A 20,909-nucleotide genomic window follows, 5' to 3' on the forward strand; every position below is an offset into this window, starting at 1 on the left:
TCCGCTCCAATCCTAACTCACAACGTGTGTAAAAAAAGACATGAACAGGCATCAACCACCCGTCAGGAGATTTTTTTATTTTTTCTAATCGTTTCTGCATGGTTCATGAATCAAAAATGAATCGAATCCATCGTGCGTTACGGAGAGTCCTTTTTCCTCTTCAGGTGAAATCAACCTTGATGAAAATAAGTTCATCAAAAAACACAAAACCAGCCCAGAATTCATAGAAAAACGAAAAGGCGTTTGAACAAGCAGACCCGTCGAGCATTTCTGTCACGCGGCAGAATTCATCCCCTTTTAGTGGACAAATTCGATGAGCACATTGCATCAATCATTCAGCTGGTATTCATTAATGGAAATTACATTCTGTAGCTTTTTGTGCACTGCGCAGTTTATATTTCATCTGGCTTTTGAAAAAAAGAAAAAGGCATGTGTAGTTTTATTACATCTTTTACTTGTTCCTTTGAAAAAAGGAACCCAGGGTAAAGAACCACTTCTCAACTGTGAAATGTGAGAGCCAGACACCTTTGTTCCCTTCTAACCTCTGTAGTTGTCCGCTCACATTCAGGATCGCACACTGAGGTCAGAAAAAGGTCTCAGCTGTGTGATGTCAGCACACTCAGCTCTTTTCCTTTTAGAGACCTGAATGTGCAGCGCATTTCTGCAAGTAGAACCGGCGCCAAAGACAACACAGACAGCCAGAGTGTGCAGATGGCCCTACAACAAGGAAGAACTGCTGCTGTGATTAATCCTATCACACAGAGTCTACTCAGAGTCCCTCACCTACCTGTGGAAACCATTATATCTTCCATCAGAATGAGTTTACAGTAAGAAAGATGGACGCTCGGCAGAGCTTGGAGCTGAGTCAGCATCATCACCGTCAGTGGCCATGCAGCAGGCTGTGACTGAGACCTGTACTTCATCAGCAGTTATTAATTTGATGCGGAACCACATCAGTTCTTATTCACATCCCCCCAGTATTCATTCAGACTACTCAATATCACGAAATAAAAGGGGTCCAAATTTAAAAGTAGAGAACTTTGTCTCTATTTTGGCTTGAAACGTGACTGAAACAATCTTTTTTTTTATCAAAATCAAAACTAAACACTAAGGTTCTCCATCCTCAGTGTGGATAAGGAGCATTGTATCTGTTTTCAGAGAAGTGTGGGGTACATGGAGCAGCGCTGAGATGCCGAGGGCTGTTCCAAGGTCAGCACACAGCGTATCGATCACTCACCGACTCTGTGTGCTGACTCAGAGTACAAACTCCGTCATAGTCTTTCTCTGTGGAAAACACTGCTCGGGATCAGGAGAGGTGGGAGGAAGGAAGAGGAGATGTATAGAGAGGAGGAGGAGGAGGAGGAGGAGGAGGAGGAGGAGGTGGAGGAGGAGGAGGCGAAAGACAGACTGGAGGAGATACATTAAGGCGGAGTCACAAATCAGTTTTAACTGATGGCTACAACAGAGAGAGAGAGAGAAAGAGAGACAGAGAGACAGACAGACAGACAGACAGACAGACAGAGACAGAGGCTTGTAATCATGGATCTAAGGTGACAAGGACCATGTGATGCTTGTAAGTGGAGGAACAGATATTTCCTATATCTGCAGCGGACAACTCAGGCGACTATAGTGGACACAAGTAAAGTACAAGAAATGGCAGGCAGGCTGAAGCGTGGTGGGTGATCTCACCATGAAGGCCTGTCCAGAGGAAGGAAACTTGCTGGCTAACTGGGCTCTGGTGAAGCTGGGTGGACCAATCCATCACTCAGTGGAACTAACACGATTACATGGATGGCCTGCGCTCCCCAAAGTGCAAAAGGGTCCAAGTCAAAGTAATTTGAGCATAAATAAACTTAATTTCGGTCAGCGAAGCACTGGACACTTTCTAATGGTATTTAGATTCAATTCTCCTCCACTCCCTCGTTACAGTCGACTAACAGGTGGTTAACAGATGCATGGGAGCATGAAGATGGGTGGGGGCCTGGTCTGGGCCACATGCCAGGGTGGATCTTTCTTATGTCCTTGCCATCCCTGCTTCCATATCACACTGGACCATGACTGGCTCTAAACTGGTGCTGATGTCACAAATAGGACGTGCCTTTAAAACCTCCCAGCAGATGAAGGGTGGAGATTTTTATTCCATTATTCCCATTGGTTTTCACATTCTTCCCACCTTAAGAGAATGACGCAGACACACAGGGGAGAGACCTTTGAGCCCACCACCACTCTGTTAGCTGAGGGTCCTGCTGTTTTGTTGGGTCAGTCAAAAAAATAAGCGGCTTCTTCTGTCACCGCAGCAGCAGTTTCGGCACAGATAAGAGCTAATTTGTGATTATCTGATCCCAAAAGAGCACGTGGTTGATGGAGCAGCGCCAACCTGGATTCTTTCTCTACATGATGTTTCGTCACCCTTCAAAGCATTCCCTCGTGATAGTAAATTCTAGAAATATATACATAAAATAAATGATAATGTCTGAAAAGTTAAACACACACACACACACACACACACACACACACACAGACAGAAATGTTCATACAAACATCAGAGCAGCTGGATTCACCAGGAATGGAAGTATCGTAACAACAGCACTATCTCCATCTTTAATGGATCCCTGCAGCACTCTCACGTCTCTCTGCCTCATCCATCTTTCTCCTCCCCACCTCCCACATATCTTGTCCTCATGCTCTCCTTATTCATCTTCTCATCTCTTCATGTCCATGTCCCCCCGACTCATCCACTCTTTCCTTTTTCCTTGTTTTCTCCTGTTCCACCCGCCTTTTCATTACCTCTTGCGCTCCAATCACATCCGTGTCCTCTTGATTTTTTCCCCCTCCTCTCCTTTCCAACATCTGCTTCTTTACTCTTGTCTATTACTCAGTCAACAATTTTCTCATTCTTCTCTCTACCTCCAGTCATTTTTATTCTGTTAAACTCCCCTCCTAATCTTTGCTTCTGTCTTCTCCCCTTTGTCCTCGATCCACCATTGTAAGTCTGGTTCCCCTTTGTCTCCTCTCTGTCTGTTCAAGCAACAAGCTATTCTTAAAAGGTGCAAGAACACTAAGTCTTTCAACTTACACCTTACAGAACTTTAAGCCCACAGCAAATATGCAAATACTGTAAATATACAGAGTGCAATAGTGCAGCACACACTCGCGAGCCAGCAGGCTGATTCATTTCTGCCTCCTCAGTGGCCATTAGCTAATGTGACTGCAGAACTAATTTGAGGATTTACTGAGAGCTTTAAGAAGCTTCAGGAAATGATTGACTGCCTGGGCTGCCAGTGTGTGTGTGTGTGTGTGTGTGTGTGTGTGTGTGTGTGTGTGTGTGTGTGTGTGTGTGTTTGTGTGTTTGTGTGTGCATGTGTGTGTGTGTGTGTGTTGTTGTATGTTATCAAAAAAACATCCAATTTACAATGTATTGAATCATCTTATTTGATTATGATAACAGGAGATTTTAATCATACAGCTAATTAACCACGTAGAACATGCAAGCAATATAATGAATCGAGGATTTGACCTATTTCTTTTATCATTTTTCTAATGATGGGAGCATACTATTTTCCTCCTCCAATGAAAAAGTACACGATCTTGTTTCAGCAGCTGTACAATATTTATGAACCGATACATAACTTCAGTCATGAGTCGCGAGTCCAACAGGAAGTGTGACATCCAACAAATAAAAGCAACAAGACATCAGTTCCCATCTCAGTACCACTTTACATTATAGCTTGGTAACAACATGGTAATAAGCTGGTAATAAAGAGTTAAAAATTCAACAATATATTAACCACAGTGCTGTAATTACAAGGTAATAGACTGGTATTAGCAATGGGCACATCTGGGTTTAATTTAAGTCAAAATTCATATACTATAGTGGCTAGCATGGGGTAAAACATTGTTAATCTTGGAACAGGGGCCAGTATTTTGAAGATCCTGGTTTAACCAGCAGAGAACCGGTCCAAGACGCTCTCGCTCCATCCACCACTCGTAGTTTACAATCAGTCTTGAAACGTTTGCATCGAGTTGAAAGATGATGAATACGAGCAGATTGTTTCAAAAGTAGCCAGCTTACGCTCAGTTAACAGTTTAAAACCAGTGCAACAGCTTTTTAGATCATCTTGCTAAAGCCGTGACCCTCCAGCTCTTCTGCGCTTCTCACAGAATCTTCACGTGGACCAATCAAATGGAAAACGTAATCAAGAAGATTCCCTCTCCATTATTTCTCCCTTGCTTGCAGATTCAGGTTTTTATATGCAGAACCTGCTTTTAGAGATAAAACACAGCAAGCCCGAACAATTCAATCCTAGAATAGCAATATAGTGATAACCTGCTAAAAATTAAAACTGTTTTGTTCATTTAATACTTGGTAACATGGTGATATTAAGGGTGTAATAATCAGATAGTAACAAAGTAATATCGATTGATGTTCTCGCAAAGTTCTCTCCTCAAAAGCCAGCATGAATAAATAGATGCTGGTTGTTTAGAATTGTCAAATTAACTCATTTAATGGGATGTTGTGCGAGATCGGCCCGGTCATATTCTCACATTCAGCTTCTCTCTATAAACATTCCTGTCACCATGATGCTGCAGTTAAAAGTCAGCTGACAGTTGTACTCATCTCCTGCTGTGGTTGAGTGGCCTCTCTCGCTCTCTCTTAATATGGATCGTTTTACTGTTTGAAGTTACACACGCTGTTATTCAATCATGTTTTTGCTTCTTTCATATAAAAAAGTTTCATCTTAAACAACCAATTGCAAATCTTGTTTTATTATTACAAATAAAAGTCTAGAGGTGCCCGGAGATGCTGAAATGCTTTTAATTTGTAAATCTGTGCGGGAATTGTTTTCTTGATAGCAGCCCAGCACAAAAAGCAGGCAACTTTAGCCAAAGCTTCTCTTTTTTAAAAAAATGAAGAGGGTTGTTTCACTAACAGAATTAATGAAGACATGCACAACTTATCTAGAAGTACATACTGGTACATACCAAGCAAGTAGACAGGATTACATTAGGAAATGTCTATAATACAGGCTTGCCAAATGCTACTTGCAGTTCTACCTGCAGAAAATATCCTGTACAAGACAAGCAGGTTAGACAACACATGGATGCTGGATGACAGTTTTGGTAACTAGAACTCTGGACACCTGACCTAAGACAATCAGGTGTCAAAACTGGAGGGAATCGATTCGTTTGCAGCCTTGGTGGCAGAAAAAACGCAAATTCTTCTTCACACTGACAACAGCACAGACTTCACTGCAGAGAAAGACTTCAGAGAAACTGCACTGTAAGCAACAGTAAATCAGTAAACACCCTTACCCAACATCCCTTTCTCCGCATTGGACAGACACAGGTCCTTCTCAGCCGACGGCAAAACGAACGCAACCACAAAACATTCCACCCCGTCAGCCATCAGAGCCAGACCCAGCACCATGAAGAGAATCCACTGGAACTTCCCGTGGCCACAGTCCTCCATTATATCCTCATACTGTTCAGAAAGCTCCTCCAGCTCAGACATGCCTCCGCCGGCTGCTCGAGATTTCGCCCTGGCACACAGACAAGAGAAAACAGACTGAGATGTTGTTGTCTGATGTTGTTGGTCAGATTAAAGCCCTCAAAACCCTCAAACAAGTCAGTTATGTTACGTGAAGGAAATGAAGGCAAAGGTTAGGACACCAGTTTAAGAGTTGCTACATCAGAGCGTATTTGGTTTTCATCTCCAGTTTCACGCATGCAGGGTTATGAAAAAGGAAAACAAAAAAAACAAACAAGCAGGTGAAGAATTTACCTTTGGGAGATTTAGTTTTTGTTTGTTTTTTTCAATTTGACTTTTCTTTTGCTTCGTTTCAAAAAGCACATCAGATGAAATGATGGAAGGCCATAGTCTTGAATAAAAAAAAAAAATGTACGTGTGTAATTGAATCATAACTCTATACTTGTGATTGGTCATTGTATCCAAAAATTGAATTGTTCCCAAATAGAAGTACAAATTATAACAACCCCTTTTGCACATTACTGCACTGAACTCATGTCACTGAATATTCTCTGAGAAATGCTGTGTGCCGTCAGAGTATTGTTTTTCTATTGTGATGATAAATGAGTGACGTGTATTTTGTCCTTCTGGCCATCAACAATATAAATGTTCTACTGCCTTTTTACATGATAATGCATGAGAAGTTGGAGCTGAGTGTCTCACCGTGCAGCTCTCTGTGCAGCCTTCACCTCGTCAGGATGTGGGATTCCTTGATACTCTCCCTCGTACATCTGGTCTTCTTCATCGTGGCCTTCCGTCACGTCACTGGCTGCATCCTCTTCCTGGGGCGGGTATTCTGCTTGGTATCCATACTCTTCGTGACCTTCTCCATACGTCCCATAGCTGTCACCTCCACCTTGGTGGTAGATGTTGTTTTGGTAGGGGTCAGCCATCTTGGCTAATTTTCCTGGCTAATGGAAAATTGTGTGCGGATTGTTTGTTAAATCAACTTTTGAGATGTCAAGGATGAGATAAACCTGCACTTAGAGCTTTTAGTTACACATGATGTGTTAATAAATGTTAAATGTTGCTAACCTGCTAGCATCAGAGTCATGGGTTCCACTTGTTAAGTTACTCTACAGTTAATGATGGGGCTAACATCTAACATCACAAACACTCGGGAAGCTGATTATTTAGAAGAATAAGACACTTCCGTGCTGTCTGAAATGAGTGTTGCTGTAGCACACTTGGATTTCCCCTTTGTGATTAATAGAGTGTTCTCATATTTAAAAAGAAAGTCCTCTGACTGGTAATAGTGTGTGTGTGTGTGAGTGTGTGTGTGTGTGTGTGTGTGTGTGTGTGTGTGTGTGTGTGTGTGTGTGTGTGTGTGTGTGTGTGTGTGTGTGTGTGTGTGTGTGTGTGTGTGTCTCAGAGCCTGGGTTGACTTGTCTTCCAGCTTCACACCTGAAATAAGAGACAATTCATGGTGAGTTCATTCTTTCTCAAAACTGTTGGCACATGCTTATAGATATTAAAACCAGGCTGGAGGTTGAAAACACACTAGACCGACTGATCTGCAGCCTGAAATGTGTCTTTATTCTCCTTCTAAAGACTAAAAACACTTCACAGCCATTGTTGACATTGAATTCTAGACTACTTTACATACAAAATCAGGATCAATAGTTTGAACAACACTAATATGTCAGGCCTACAGATACTTATAGTCCTTTAGTGGGTTGGAATATATGTTACATATCATCCATCCATTCATCCATCCATCCATCCATTCATTTTCTACGGCTTATCCTGTTAGGGGTTGTGTGTGTGTGTGTGTGTGTGTGTGTGGGGGGGGGGGGGGTGCTGGAGACTGCAGCCTATCCCAGCAGCCTTCAGGTGAGAGGCGGGGTTCACCCTGGACAGGTTGCCAGTCCATCACAGGACCAACACATAGAGACAGACAACCATTCACACTCACAGTCACACCTACAGTCAATTTAGAGTATCAATCAGCCTCGTCCTCTCTTGATGTCTTTGGACTGTGGGAGGAAGCTGGAGTACCAGAGAGAACCCACACAGGAACAGGGAGAACATGGAGACTCACACAGAAAGATGACTTTAATTTGAAACTTTCTTGCTGTGAGGCGACAGTGCTAACCACTGCACCACCGTGCCGCCCTACATTACGTCATGAAGAGCAGAAACAGAAATGAAGCACCGTCATATGTTCTGAGAGTCATGGACAAATTTGGAGCTAACATAAGACACACACACACGGCTCACATAGCATTAACACTGTTATCAAATCTCGGCCCTTTGCTGTCCTGGCGTTTTCCTCTTCTCCCCCAAATAGATAAATCCCCAGAGGATTCTTTTGCAGACTCTTTCTGTAAGCAGGCGTTGGCCCTGAGACTGACCAACATATGCACCAGTCAGCGCATCTGGACAGACTTTATAAGAAAGATGGGTGGTGGGGGAGGCTTGGGAGTTGGGGGTTGGAGTGTTACTTTTTCCCCACTTGACAATAAGCATTAATAGATATTCAATAAATGCTTATTCAGCATTCTTATATCATGATGTCACCACTGACCCAAATATTTATGAATTTTAGATTTACTGTATCTGAGCAGCTCTGCATGCATATATATATATATATATATATATATATATATATATATACACACACACACACGACATATATGTGTTTTTATATACAGTATTATGTAACTGCAAACTAAGCAAAATTATTTTTAATTCCATACATGTGCAGCTTATTCTGCTTTTCTTGTGCAAACTACAAATCAAATCCAATTTGTTTGCTGTGAGGTGTTCCGTCCCCCAGGTCTGTGTGATCTGACAATGCTGTTAAAGTGCTGCAGCTGCACCACAGATCTGACTATCAGGACCGGAAGCTCCATGATATTTTATTGAACTGCAACAATCAATTCTGAATAAATGTACGAGATTAGGCCATCGGGAGGCCGAGCACTGCTTCATGAAGCTTCAAGATGGTCTTTACCAGGTGTGTACACAAAATACTGAATGAATAAACTGCACCAACTGACCCAGGAGGGGATTGAAATCCGGGCAGAAAAACAGAGCAACGGAGAGAAATTAATGTACTGCGATGCAGCGTCAAATGATAAGCGCTTGTGCTCAGCCTCTGCTTACTTGTTTATCTTGTCTTAGAGGTGCCTGTGTCATAACCACCATATGGAATCTTGCTCCGGCTGCGAGCCAGTCAGCATCACCGCCAAGTTACACCAACATTTCAATGCCCCAGCAAAGCCACCCATCTCAGTCCGCAGCAGAAATGACTCAGTCACAGCACCCCAGCAAACACCAGAACCATATTCTGGATTATTGGTGAAATACACACAAAACTCATTTGTTAATGACCTTGTAACAACACATTACTTAATTACACTACATGATGTCATGACAAATATAATTTCATTTAATTTTGTTATGAAAGCCTCATTTTGTGATGACACGCCAAGTTTTATTTTTAATTACATGAACACAATGTGTTATAAATCTCCCCACATTAGTTGAAGTTTATTGATAAGTCAGAAATACGGTGCGTTAAGTAATAATCAACCAAAATGGAGGTCTTTATGTGTACACATTACATTTGTAACAGTTTGTTAAGTAACACTTTGCAAGTAGTCAGACCTCAATAATAACATAAGAATAATATAATAATGACACTGACGATAATACGGTCAATATTACACTGCTAACCCTATCCATTCCAGTTGATAATTACATAATGCACCTTTTAGTGCTACTCTCTCTCTCTCTCTCTCTCACACACACACACACACACACACACACATACACACACACACATTTAGGAAGCAAGAGAATACACTTACATAAGCTTTAATCGGTCAATTATAGCCATTAGAGCGTAATTGGTAATCGGCCAAAAATTGGCCAGTTGACGGTGATTTCAACACATAATTTTCAGTAATAAAATGAGAGTTGATCGTGGGTGTTGCCCTTCAATTTAAACATTTGAAACAAGTGTTTGGAACTATATTTAAGCCATCAAAAGCTGGTATTTTATCATTTTTTATATGAAATATGTAAAAAACAATGTAATCGGCTGATATATCAGTTATCTAATGAGTAGGTTGGCGCCTTGCACAGCAGCCTCCACCATCAGTGTGTGAGTGTGTGTGTGAATGGGTGAATGAGATGACACTGTAAAGCGCTTTGAGTGCCGCTAAGGTAGAAAAGCGCTACATAAAATTGAGTCCATTTCCATTTACCATCGGAATTTTTAATTCCCTATCGGATAAAGACATTTACTTCAATGACATCTCATTTATCATAAGCTCCTCAAAAGATGCAAAAAGCTTCTTTCACCTGTGACAGCCAAACCTTTCAACTGACACTTTTACTATCCTGTCAGTGCACAGGCGTCCGTCGCAGTGATTCTGACGGATGACGGAGCCTTGTGACGTTTGTTCCTCAGTTTTTTTCTCAAGTCGATTGTTTCGTTCAGCAAATGTCTTGGTGTTGTCATTCTGTCTCAGAATAATCTATAATCCATCAAATGTGGGATCAGCTAGCACTGACAAAGCCCCATCCCAAATGTGCAAGTGTCAAGTGTCAAGTGTGTGTGTGTGTGTGTGTGTGTGTGTGTGTGTGTGTGTGTCACACTCAAACCTGCTCCATTGATCACTGCAGAGCTGAAAGCTGCTGTGTTACATGAGCTGTTATCAGATCAGGTCAATCACATGTATCAGAGCAGCAGCTTTCTTATGGCTTATTGCACTTCTTTTATGCAGTCTGTGGTTTCTATTCAAATCATTAAACCTTCATGATCTACATTAATTTTCAACCAAAATCAGAATTCAAAACTCTCTGTGGGTTTGGGTTTTTCTGGTGCTCGAACACATTTTAATAAAGCACACAAACTTGCATGTAGTTTGCATGAAATCCTCTCAAATGACAAAACACACAGTCGACCATACTTTCCTTTTTATACAATCCTATAAGTTAAATTACAGTACAAATCATATCCTGGCAGCTTATCCTCAGGGGTTAAAGCACCGACCAGCATGAAGCAGGACTTTTCTACACTTTTCTACAGGACATGCAATTCCATCCATCCATTTTCTACCACTTAATGGTTGCGGGGGGCTGGAGCCTATCCCAGCAGCCTTCAGGCGAGAGGCGGGGTTCACCCTGGACAGGTCACCAGTCCATCACAGGACCAACACATAGAGACAGACAACCATTCACACTCACAGTCACACCTACAGTCAATTTAGAGTATCAATCAGCCTCGTCCCCTCTTGATGTCTTTGGACTGTGGGAGGAAGCTGGAGTACCAGAGAGAACCCACACAGGAACAGGGAGAACATGCAGACTCACACAGAAAGATCCCGTGCTGGAGCCGGGACTCAAACCCAGAACCTTCTTGCTGTGAGGTGACAGTGCTGACCTCTGCACCACCGTGCCGCCCAATGTACAATTCATGATTAACAAAAGCTTGTGACTGTGGGTTGCTAGTTTAGTTATTTCTCTACACGTGATCTTTGTGTTGGTAGAGAACGTTCAGACTCGTTTACTGAATGTGCTGCAGTTCACTATCACAAATTAAAAACACATCTTCACTCCTCTGAAGTGCAGCAGAGGATGAAGTTAGACACCCTAACAACTGTTACACTACATCACAAAGTGAATACAGGTACAGAACCAGAACTATTCTTTCAGTTTAGAAAGCTGCATTAAGCTGAGAACAATCAAATTGCAGAAAATGGCAATAAATGTACAACAGTTTCTTGTCCAGCGTGTCTCCACGCATATAAATGCACACATATATTGTGTTTTCCTTCAGTGTCTCCTGCAATGTAACGTTGGATGGCAGCTGCTGTACACAGGAATCGTCCTGGTCTCTGCAGTCAGGACTCGGCTCTTGGCTCACCTAGAAACTGTCTGTAGCCCTTAAAGTGAGGCTGATGTGGCTCTGTTATTGAAACCTGCCCCGCCTCCACGTAGTGATGCATTGCTCCACCACACCTAATACTACCTGACATTATGCAGGATATTGTAGCATTGCTTTATGGATCCTCAGCGTCTCACAATTTTTCTGATAGAAATCTACAACAACAGAAGAACATCTTGCATTCTCTATCCATTTTATTCTGATTGCATCAGCTAGAGACTGATAGCTCATCCTGGGGGAGGCGGTGGAAGGCCAGATAACATAATCCCTCCTGTGAGTTCAGTATAGGATACCTTTAAAGCGAGGCTGCGGAGAGGCTTTTATGAGATGGCCAAACCTGATCTGCCTGCTGCTTTTTGGCACAGAAGAGCAACAGCTGGGGTTGTCTGAGCCCCTGTTGCTTTAAGACAGCTCTGTGCTGATTCACCTGTCGGCCTCGCTGGTGGACATCATCCTAATCCCAGAAAGATGCTCGTGTTGAGATTAACATTTTATTGTTGAGTGGACATTAACATGCAGGAGACTTTGAATTTTGGTCGGTCTAATGAAGCATACGCAACCACATCCGCTGCAAAAAAAAAAAGAAAAAAAAGAGGAACCCTCCCACGGGACCAAACATCAACTCTGAACATGTTTGTCTTCCTGCGGAGTTGGAACATGGTGTTCATATAAGGACGACTGAAGAACAGCAGCTTTGGTGCACCACAGCACCTTCACCGGCCACACACAGGGACACAGAGACAGTGTAGTGAGCCATGAAGCCTGGTCTCTCCTGCTCCCTCCTCCATTAGTATTCTTGCCAGGGTCAGGACCTGATCCTCCAGGATGGTTTAGGAAATGTTTATTTGAACACGCACACGCGCACACACACACACACACACACACACACACACACACACACACACACACACACACACACGCACACACGCACACACACACGCACCTCTGTCTCCACCTCCCTGTCAGCAAGTCAACATGCATTCTCATAACCTCCATTGTGACCTTTGTAGGCTCCCCAAGGATCCAGCAGCAGATCTGATGATAAAACTACAGTCAGTCATTGATCAAAGGTGGTCTGGTCAAACACGGTCAATCCACGACGAACACACAAGTTCATTATGGTTCAGCTGAAACCGAGTGGCTCCTTTAAACTGTCAATGGAATCAAGTTGCTAATACTATTTGGATCTCAATATCCAACAGAGACTGACTGACTGACAATTACAGCCTTCTCAAAACGACTGATGGATGCATGCTAATCAACTGATCACAGTCCCAATTGTCCCAAACTCCCCTGACGAAGCTTCAGCTAATTAACCAAAGCATCACATGAGAGGAGCCACACTGACGCGGACGAATATGCATCACATTTCCACAAAATACAGTTTATAAAAGGCAAGTAACAGCATATTCCCAACAGCACGTTAGAAGGAATCAATCCATGCATACATGAATTTAGCCACAAACGTGCTAAAAGATACAGATACCAAATGAAACACGATAGCAACACTGTTCGAAAAAAAAAAAAAAAAAGATACTTCAGATTTCAGAAAGCTGGCCAAAGTTGCAGGACCACACCGATGTGGCTTAATTACATCATGTGCCATTTGCTGGATATTTTATTCGCTGGAGCGGATCACAGTGACGCATGAAGACGGGTTCTAGTTGTTGTGCCTGGTTGTGTGGTGTCTTCTTCCTCAGGGATCAGAGCTTTTGTCCATTAGCTAACAGCAGCACCCCATTAGTGGTTTGGGCGAGGGCCACAGTTTTTAGTAGCTCCACTTTCTTCTACATATTTCTGTTAGTCTTTAAACTCTCTGTTTACCGGTGTGTTAAATGGTACCCCCCCCCCCACTACCACCAACACCACCACCCTGATTTGAGCAAACCCAGAGGAAATGGAACGTCAAAATAAGAGTTTCCTTGCCCAACTGGGTTCATATTCAATTTTGCAAAGATGTTACATTTGCTCATCATCCAGGCAGGAGGCTCCAGCAGGATTCCATCCACTCTAAGCCTGGGGGATAAACTACAGCACGCACAGCAGCAATAGATGCTTCATCTATAGCAATAAGATCCAAATTAAATGGAGTTGCTTTGAATGTTTGTCTTGAAATGAATGCAAACTGCCATGTAATATTTAGAAATACACTCCCTTCGTGGTTCTTGAACAGGCTTTGAAAAGGCAGAAAGCAACAAGTGACATAGAAGAGAAAATGAATTCACTTTCATGGCCTTTTTGACCTTATTTGAAATGATCCAACAGTTTGACATGAGTCATAGCACGAGCTGCTTATACTCCGCTCAAAAACCATCTACATCAAAGCCAAGTCTAACCGATGACAGGAGACGTACAAGTTTTGGTTTGGTCATTTTTGAGGGTGGCTTGCCATCAGCGAGGAATGTGTTCAGGAAGGGTTTTTTGTTGTTGTTCCACTGGTTCCTGAATGAATTTCTTCATGGTTTTTGAGCTTGCTTCCACAGGCCCCTAATTTATATTTCTATTATTTTATTATGTGTGATTATTGCCCCCAAGCCATTTATCATAAAAATATATCAGACTTAACTGATAAAGTTATTTATAGCAGTTTTATTTGGCTATCTATGGTTCCATTAGTCACTTGAGCCCGACCGATAGGAATTTTTTGGGGCCGATGTCAATTTAGATATTAGGGAATAAATAATTCTGATAACCGATATATCGGCCGATTCAATTAATTTTTTTGTATTTTTTATATAAAAACCCCCCACAAAATACCTGTTTTTGATTGATGATTTTGATACTGCCAATACATCATTCATGGTGCCCTGACTGACTCGGTCAAATAGTTCATTAAGGTAGCTAATATTTAAGTGAGGTTATCCTAACTTTCTTCAGCTTGCTAACATAACATGTCACGCTCGACTGATAATATGAGTGAAGCGTGACAGACACAATGAGGTGCATCATGGGAAACTTATTAAGTTATATTTCTATTTTGCCAACTAGCTATGATAAACTTAACACTGAGGCAAACTGCTCGATTTCAGTCTCGTATGAGCCAAGACTGGGACAGGGGAGGAGTCAGAGCTCTACTGGATACACAAGGACATCGTTCTTAGAAAAACACCATATTAATGCCATTTTATTACTGAAAATTACATGTTAAAATATGCGTCAATCTGCCAACTTTAAGCTGATTACGTTTATGCTTCAATGGCTGTAACTGACCGATTAAATCGGCTGGCTGATACAGAACTGTTACAGAAATACTGAATACTGTTACAGAAAAAAACACATCAACAAGAAAGAAAAAAAAACGCCTCTTTTTCTCACGTTTCCACTTTTGTTCCTAAGCCAGACATTTTTTATTTATAAATAAGCAGTTTAGGAGCAGCAGGTCTGAGTTCAGTCATTTCATCCTACATGGAGGTCGCAGGACCCCGACCGTATAGACGATGTAGGATTAGGATCTTAAGAGTCTTTCATTTTTACTGTTAGCAGACAGGCTGGTAACAGGGAAACAGAAGGCTTAAGAATGTCAAGGCTGCATCAAAGAGCAAAGGAAGCCGTACATTAGTGCTGTGCTCCATTGTACTGGAAACTCGGAAAAAAGCAAACTCCAACTGGGAAAAGTTCAATGGAATAGTCTCTGTTACCGGAATCCTGATTTTGAAAGTCAAGATGAGATGCGCCAAGCCTGAGTTCTCTAAAAAGGCTCATCTGATGTCGTAAGCAAGATGGCAGCGCAAAGAGGAAGAATTGTAAGCAGAACGAGCAAACATAATAGGGTCTTCGCCTGAAGTACCTTCAGGCTCAGGCCCTAATTAGTTTTCTTCCACTTTCATGTTGGGCAGCTGTTGCACTTCCGTTGTGTTGGGACGAAGATCCTCACCATGTTTGACGTACTTAAACCCTTACAACTGAAACACAACTGTGCTGCGGACGTCCACGTTTTCTCGGGTAAATGTACCAGAACGCATTTAGGAAGGATAGCAAATCACACACAGCATAAAGTTAATTGGAGGAGCGAGAACAGCTGAGCGGGACAAGAGCCGATGGGCTGTGATGAGCAGGGCGGGTCTAACGAAGCTGATGCAAAGCAGGAGTGGAGAAATAGGTAAACGACAAAGTTAAAATAAAACTCAAGCATCCAGATGTGACTGCAGCATTTTTTTAAAGGAATTATGCACTTCTGACACGACAAAGACAAGCTAATTGTGAGCAGCTAAAGTTTCGTCCACCATAGGCTACGAATTCCACGGCTAAGTGTGTACTCGTCTTCATTATTTGAGGAAAAAGTCGAGGCATATGATTTTTAAGATAAAAGCATGTCGTGATAAAACCCTCGAAGGATTCAGTAGCTCCCCTCAGATATGAAAAGCTTCTCAGCCTCTTTTAAGGCTCATTATTGTAGTGGAGTAGCGGTGGGTTCTCATGCAGTCCCATCATCCGAGCAGCACTTCAGCAGGAACACTGTTTGAAACCACTCGTTCATTTTCTTTCACTTATCTGGGACTGGGTCACGTTGGCCGTGAGTGAGGTAACGCAGGCTTCCCTCTCCTGAGAAACCTACTGCAGACGAGACCACACAATGGCTCTCCAGACACAAAGAGCAGACAAGGTTGACCAGTGACATATTTAACAGTGAGGGGATGGACAGGGCTGATTATATTAGCAAAAATAAGATGAATCACAAAAAGACGACCTCCCCCGAGTTAATTTCATAAACAGAAACCAAAAGGACGTGTTAGAAACCAAGATGAAAATATTTGTCAGCAGCACAGAAATGGAGTAAATAAATATCAGCCATCACAAAAAAAAAAAAAAAAAAAACGAATGAAATGTTCATAACAGTGATTTGGGTCTCTTTTGTAATTTGTTCATCGTTCACTGTTGATGGACGTGTTTGTCTTCTGAGCAAACCACCATCCAGATACAGTGACACTGTGAAAGATCTTGATGTGACTCGCAATCATTTGTTGTTCAGCTGACCGGTGATCAGCATCGATCCAGCCTTTGGTGTTTTTGTTACTGACAGGTGGGCAGCAGGAAATTAAAATGTGGAGAGACGAGAGCTGATGCGTCCCTGTGTTATCAGCCTATCGATCACCTCTCTCTGTATAACACATCTGGTAGCCAAGTCAGCGAGGCCTCTGCTAGGAGCTCTCCTCCAAACCTGCAGGAGGGTGCGAATGTTGAATGACAACACCAAGACATTTGCTGAACGAAACAATCGACTCAGAGAAAAAAACTGAGGAACAATCGTCACAAGGCTCCGTCATCCGTCAGAATCACTGCGACGGACGCCTGTGCACTGACAGGACAGTAAAAGTGTCAGTTGAAAGGTTTGGCTGTCACAGGGGAAAGAAGCTTTTTGCATCTTTTGAGGAGCTTATGATAAATGAGATGTCATTGAAGGAAATGTCTTTATCCGATAGGGAATTAAAAATTCCGATAAGTGATATATCGGCCTATTACATTTTTTTTTTTTTTTACCATTTTTCATGTAAAAAATGATAAAATACCAGCTTTTGATGGCTTAAATATAGTTCCAAACACTTGTTTCAAATGTTTAAATTGAAGGGCAACACCCACTATAACTCTCATTTTATTACTGAAAATTATGTGTTAAAGTGTGTGTGTGTGTGTGTGTGTGTGTGTGTGTGTGTGTGTGTGTGTGTGGGCGTGTGTGTGTGTGTGTGTGTGAGAGAGAGAGAGAGAGAGAGAGAGAGAGAGAGAGAGAGAGAGAGAGAGAGAGAAACAGATTCAGAACAGTTACGGGCCGGTAGGATCATTTGTGATAAAATCGAATCTTTGCTTTATTAATACAAATCTGCCTGTATGCTTGATCAAAAAACAATATGTCAAATATCTCTCAGGGGATTTAACATGTCCATAAGATTCCGTTTCTGAAATATTCCTAATATGTTGGAACAAACTCAAGTGACGTATGATACAGGAGCATTTGAGAACAGCCTCCTTTGAAAAACTGAACTGGAGTTTTGTAGAAGAAAAGCGCACAAACAGCTGATTGCACTGATTGAAGACCCATGAGCTGAAGTTGACAACGTTCACGATCCAAACACACAAACATAAAAACACGAGGGAGGCTCGCCTTCAAACAGGCACTGCAGTAGACAAAGGGGTGGGGAATGTAGTTATAATTTAACAACATTATATAATACTGGAATGATGTTTTATGATGTCACACAACCCATGGCCCCACCCTTCCAACAGCGGGGCTGTACTCAAACACAAATTTGAAATCAAGAAAGTGTAAGTCAGTATATTTTCAAAGCACGCAACTGACTGTTTGGATGCTGCTGTTCGTCCAGTGTCATGTGACTTTACCTTAGTGTGTCTGCGTGTGTGAGGAAGTTAATTAGCAGCGGAGGAGAGGAGATTTGTCTGAAACAGATGCTGGGTCAGATTGAGAACTGATGGTTGACTGGTTTCAAACATAGTTAGTGATCGTGAATAAGGATACACACACACACACACACACACACACACACACACTGGCAGGCATTTGCCCTTAACCAGCAGGAATGGTGTCGCTTTAGCTACCAAATCTGCAGTAAACTTTGGAGTCCAGCCAGAACATCCTCTGCTCTCTTTGTACCATCTCGAACAATCAGCCTGATTATGGACAGCAGAGCCAGAACAGAGGCTGACTCCAGTGTTCCCTGTCGTCCTTGTGTCTTCTAAATTTAGCATTTTTAAAATGACGTTGTTAGTTGCACATTCGAAGACGTGGACATTTTAATTAAGCTATTAGATTGGCTGTGAGAGAGAAACCTCATCTAGAAATAAGGCCTTTTCACCTACTGTAATTGTTTTAGTTTGGCTCTAGGCCACCCTCTTGAACCAATTTATGACCTCAGTTAGTTTTTTTGAAATTCATCTAAAAGTTATTAGATGTGTACTGAGGTAACAATATTTCAGCTTAATTACCTCAGTTCCCGCGTTGCTTTGTAATGAAGACATATTCAACACTTTCCATTTGGTTTGGATGAATGTCAAATAATTACTCATTAAAAAAACATTTTTAAAAAATCCATCTGAGCGTAGTCAGCAATTGTGTTGTTGAAGCTGCGAGAGGTGGAACTCTCAAGCCAGCTGTGACTAGCAGCTCCGTGCTGCGACTCCAGATGTTTACATCTGCCTAATCTGATACACAGCAGTGAAAAGACCTGCTTCTCTTCCTCTTGAAATGTTTGCTCCTGTTAGTGTTTTTTGTTTTTTTTAAATCGGTAAAATAAAGAAATCCTGGCTGGCCATGTCACTTCAATGCAAAAGAAGAAAGATCCATCCACCCAGTCAAATGTGGATATAAAGCAACCCTCTCACATTCTGTTGTGCCTGGTTATAAATTTTGCAGGTGCTGCTGGTGCCTACATTAATATTAAATGAAACTTTGGTTGCCTTCAGGCTGGTAGATTGCTGGTGTTCAACTGTTTCTATCTTCACTCTGCGCTCACATCAGTCTCAGTCGGTGAAGACGGCTTGAAAAACAACAAATGCAAGACCATTAAAATGTGTGTTTCTGTCATTCTTCTCCTAAATGTTTATCCATGTCAGGGGGGCGGCAGCATCCTCCAGTCTGCTGGTGCTCCCTCACTGACTGCAGGTCCTGGTTATCCTGACCAGGTCTTAGTCAACCAGAGGCCATGGTTGAAAAAGCAAAGTGCAGAAGTGCAGCATCCCAATCACATCCAAGTGACATCAGCTTTGGAACACATTTTCATCTGCCTAATCAATACTATCAACCCATAGCCTTCCTTGTTTCTGGTTATTAGTTTTACCCCCGAGACCTGAGAGGATGGATTGTACCGCTGAGATTTCCAACCTGGGACTTTGAGGAGGATGGAACAAAAGAGACCTCACACAACCACGTGACCACAGTTTTGTGCTTCAGGGTGATTCCCACGTGTATGTCACATGCATTACGTAAATATCATAGAAGTTTCCATCAGGATGGACGTCCATTATTCCAGCAAGTGGACCTCTCAACACCATGGAAGACATGAATGCAGGGTTTTTATTGCTGGGCACTTAATGGAGGGAGGAGTCAGCTTGAGCTCTTTAGAAAACTTGAGCAGGACATCAAGATAGATATATCTGGCATATATGTGATACTGCTATTACACAGTGTGATAAAAAAAAAGAAATATATATGTATTAACATTGCAGGACAAAAATCTCTCAAAAGATAGGTTTTATCATTTAGCTCATAAAACGTGTGGTGCGGCCTACTATTACTTGAAAAAGAATCAGTCTAACAAGCGCACACAATCTATTACCCCTTACCCTCTGGCTTTTGGGAACATGCTTAATTGTTTAAATTCTCAAACTAATTTCTGAAGTGAACATGGGTGCTCAACTGGAATTGATGCAGAAACAAAACCTGAGTGAATGTGATTGTTTTTTTTTTTTATCACCCACGTAACAGTTGGAGATCCACCGCCAACATTAAACGTGGAGGTTATGAAAGCTTGTCACCTCCACCAGTAACTTCCATGATTTCATGCAATCTCAGGCACAAATTCAACCCATCTGTGTTCAAGCAGCCCTCTGACATTGTGCAGTTGGTGTTGAGTTTGGAGAACAGAACGGGGCTTTAAAAACACATCACTGCCCACCAGGGTGCTTTCTACTGTCACTTCTTTCTGGTGCTTTCATTACGTCAAAAGAAAACACAAGAAAAACGACAAAAAAAACAACAAACAGCAACATTCTTCCACCACCATTCTTGACCACAGTGAGAAAATTCGACAGGATGACATAGAGTGACTGCCCCCCGTGACTCAGCCAAGATTCTCTCTCACAGACGGATTTTATTTTATCTATTTACAGTCCACCACTAAAATAATACCGCTTTTTAGCATCGCACAGCAACATTTTAGCATTCAAGAGACATTTCTCCACAGGTACAGCTCGTGTCAATGTCAGGCGGCTTCATTCGCAACCAGTGTGTCTCTGCATAAGCATTTCGGAGCTGCATCGCTTTTATAAATGTACCCTGTTGTCCAGCTTGTTCATTTTCTGGTAACATCCAATATTATATATTACATACAAACTTTAGCTCAATAGCTCACAAGCAAAGACTGACACTTCCACGGAGGCTATGACAGTGTGTCTAAACTGAGATAAAAGATGCTGAGGAAAATAAAGAGCATTCCTCTTTTAATGTAATAATTTCACACAAATGAATGACTCAAAGCAGGAGGAAGGAAAAGTACAAAATACTAGTCTTGCACACGAACGCTAACACTGGGACTGTAGATTCAGGAGGTGTAGCAGCATAGCAAAAGGGCATCCCGAAAAGTCAGGTAGTCCAACATAAAAGGTCATTCACAGTGGGTCTGAAGACATTCAGACAGGGAAGGAGCAAAAGCCGATAGCTCGACAGTCATGCAAAGATAGTGGCAGCTAGGAAAGAAGTCCTACAAGAAATCACTGCCAGAAAAGAAGGAACACTGCGAGAGTGTGACTTCACAA

At 42.1% G+C, this 20,909-nt stretch overlaps 1 protein-coding gene across 2 annotated transcripts in view; it reads right to left on the minus strand.

The window, feature by feature from the left end:
• Positions 1 to 20,909, minus strand: part of LOC147258572 (synaptic vesicle glycoprotein 2B-like) — a 38,542-nt gene that overhangs the window by 15,026 nt on the left and 2,607 nt on the right. For both annotated transcript variants that reach the window (XM_086208496.1, XM_086208497.1), the window contains 2 exons: positions 6,191 to 6,931; positions 5,314 to 5,540 (listed from right to left, as the gene is read on the minus strand). In XM_086208496.1, coding sequence (XP_086064622.1) covers positions 5,314 to 5,540; positions 6,191 to 6,420 — 457 coding nt within the window. In that variant the 5' untranslated portion in view covers positions 6,421 to 6,931. The remainder of the gene's footprint in view (positions 1 to 5,313; positions 5,541 to 6,190; positions 6,932 to 20,909) is intronic.

The sequence above is a fragment of the Aulostomus chinensis genome, chromosome 7 (genome assembly GCF_037954235.1).
Source record: "Aulostomus chinensis isolate RoL2024-O1b breed Wild chromosome 7, RoL_Achi_v1.0, whole genome shotgun sequence".
In the NCBI taxonomy this organism is placed as follows: Eukaryota; Metazoa; Chordata; class Actinopteri; order Syngnathiformes; family Aulostomidae; genus Aulostomus; species Aulostomus chinensis.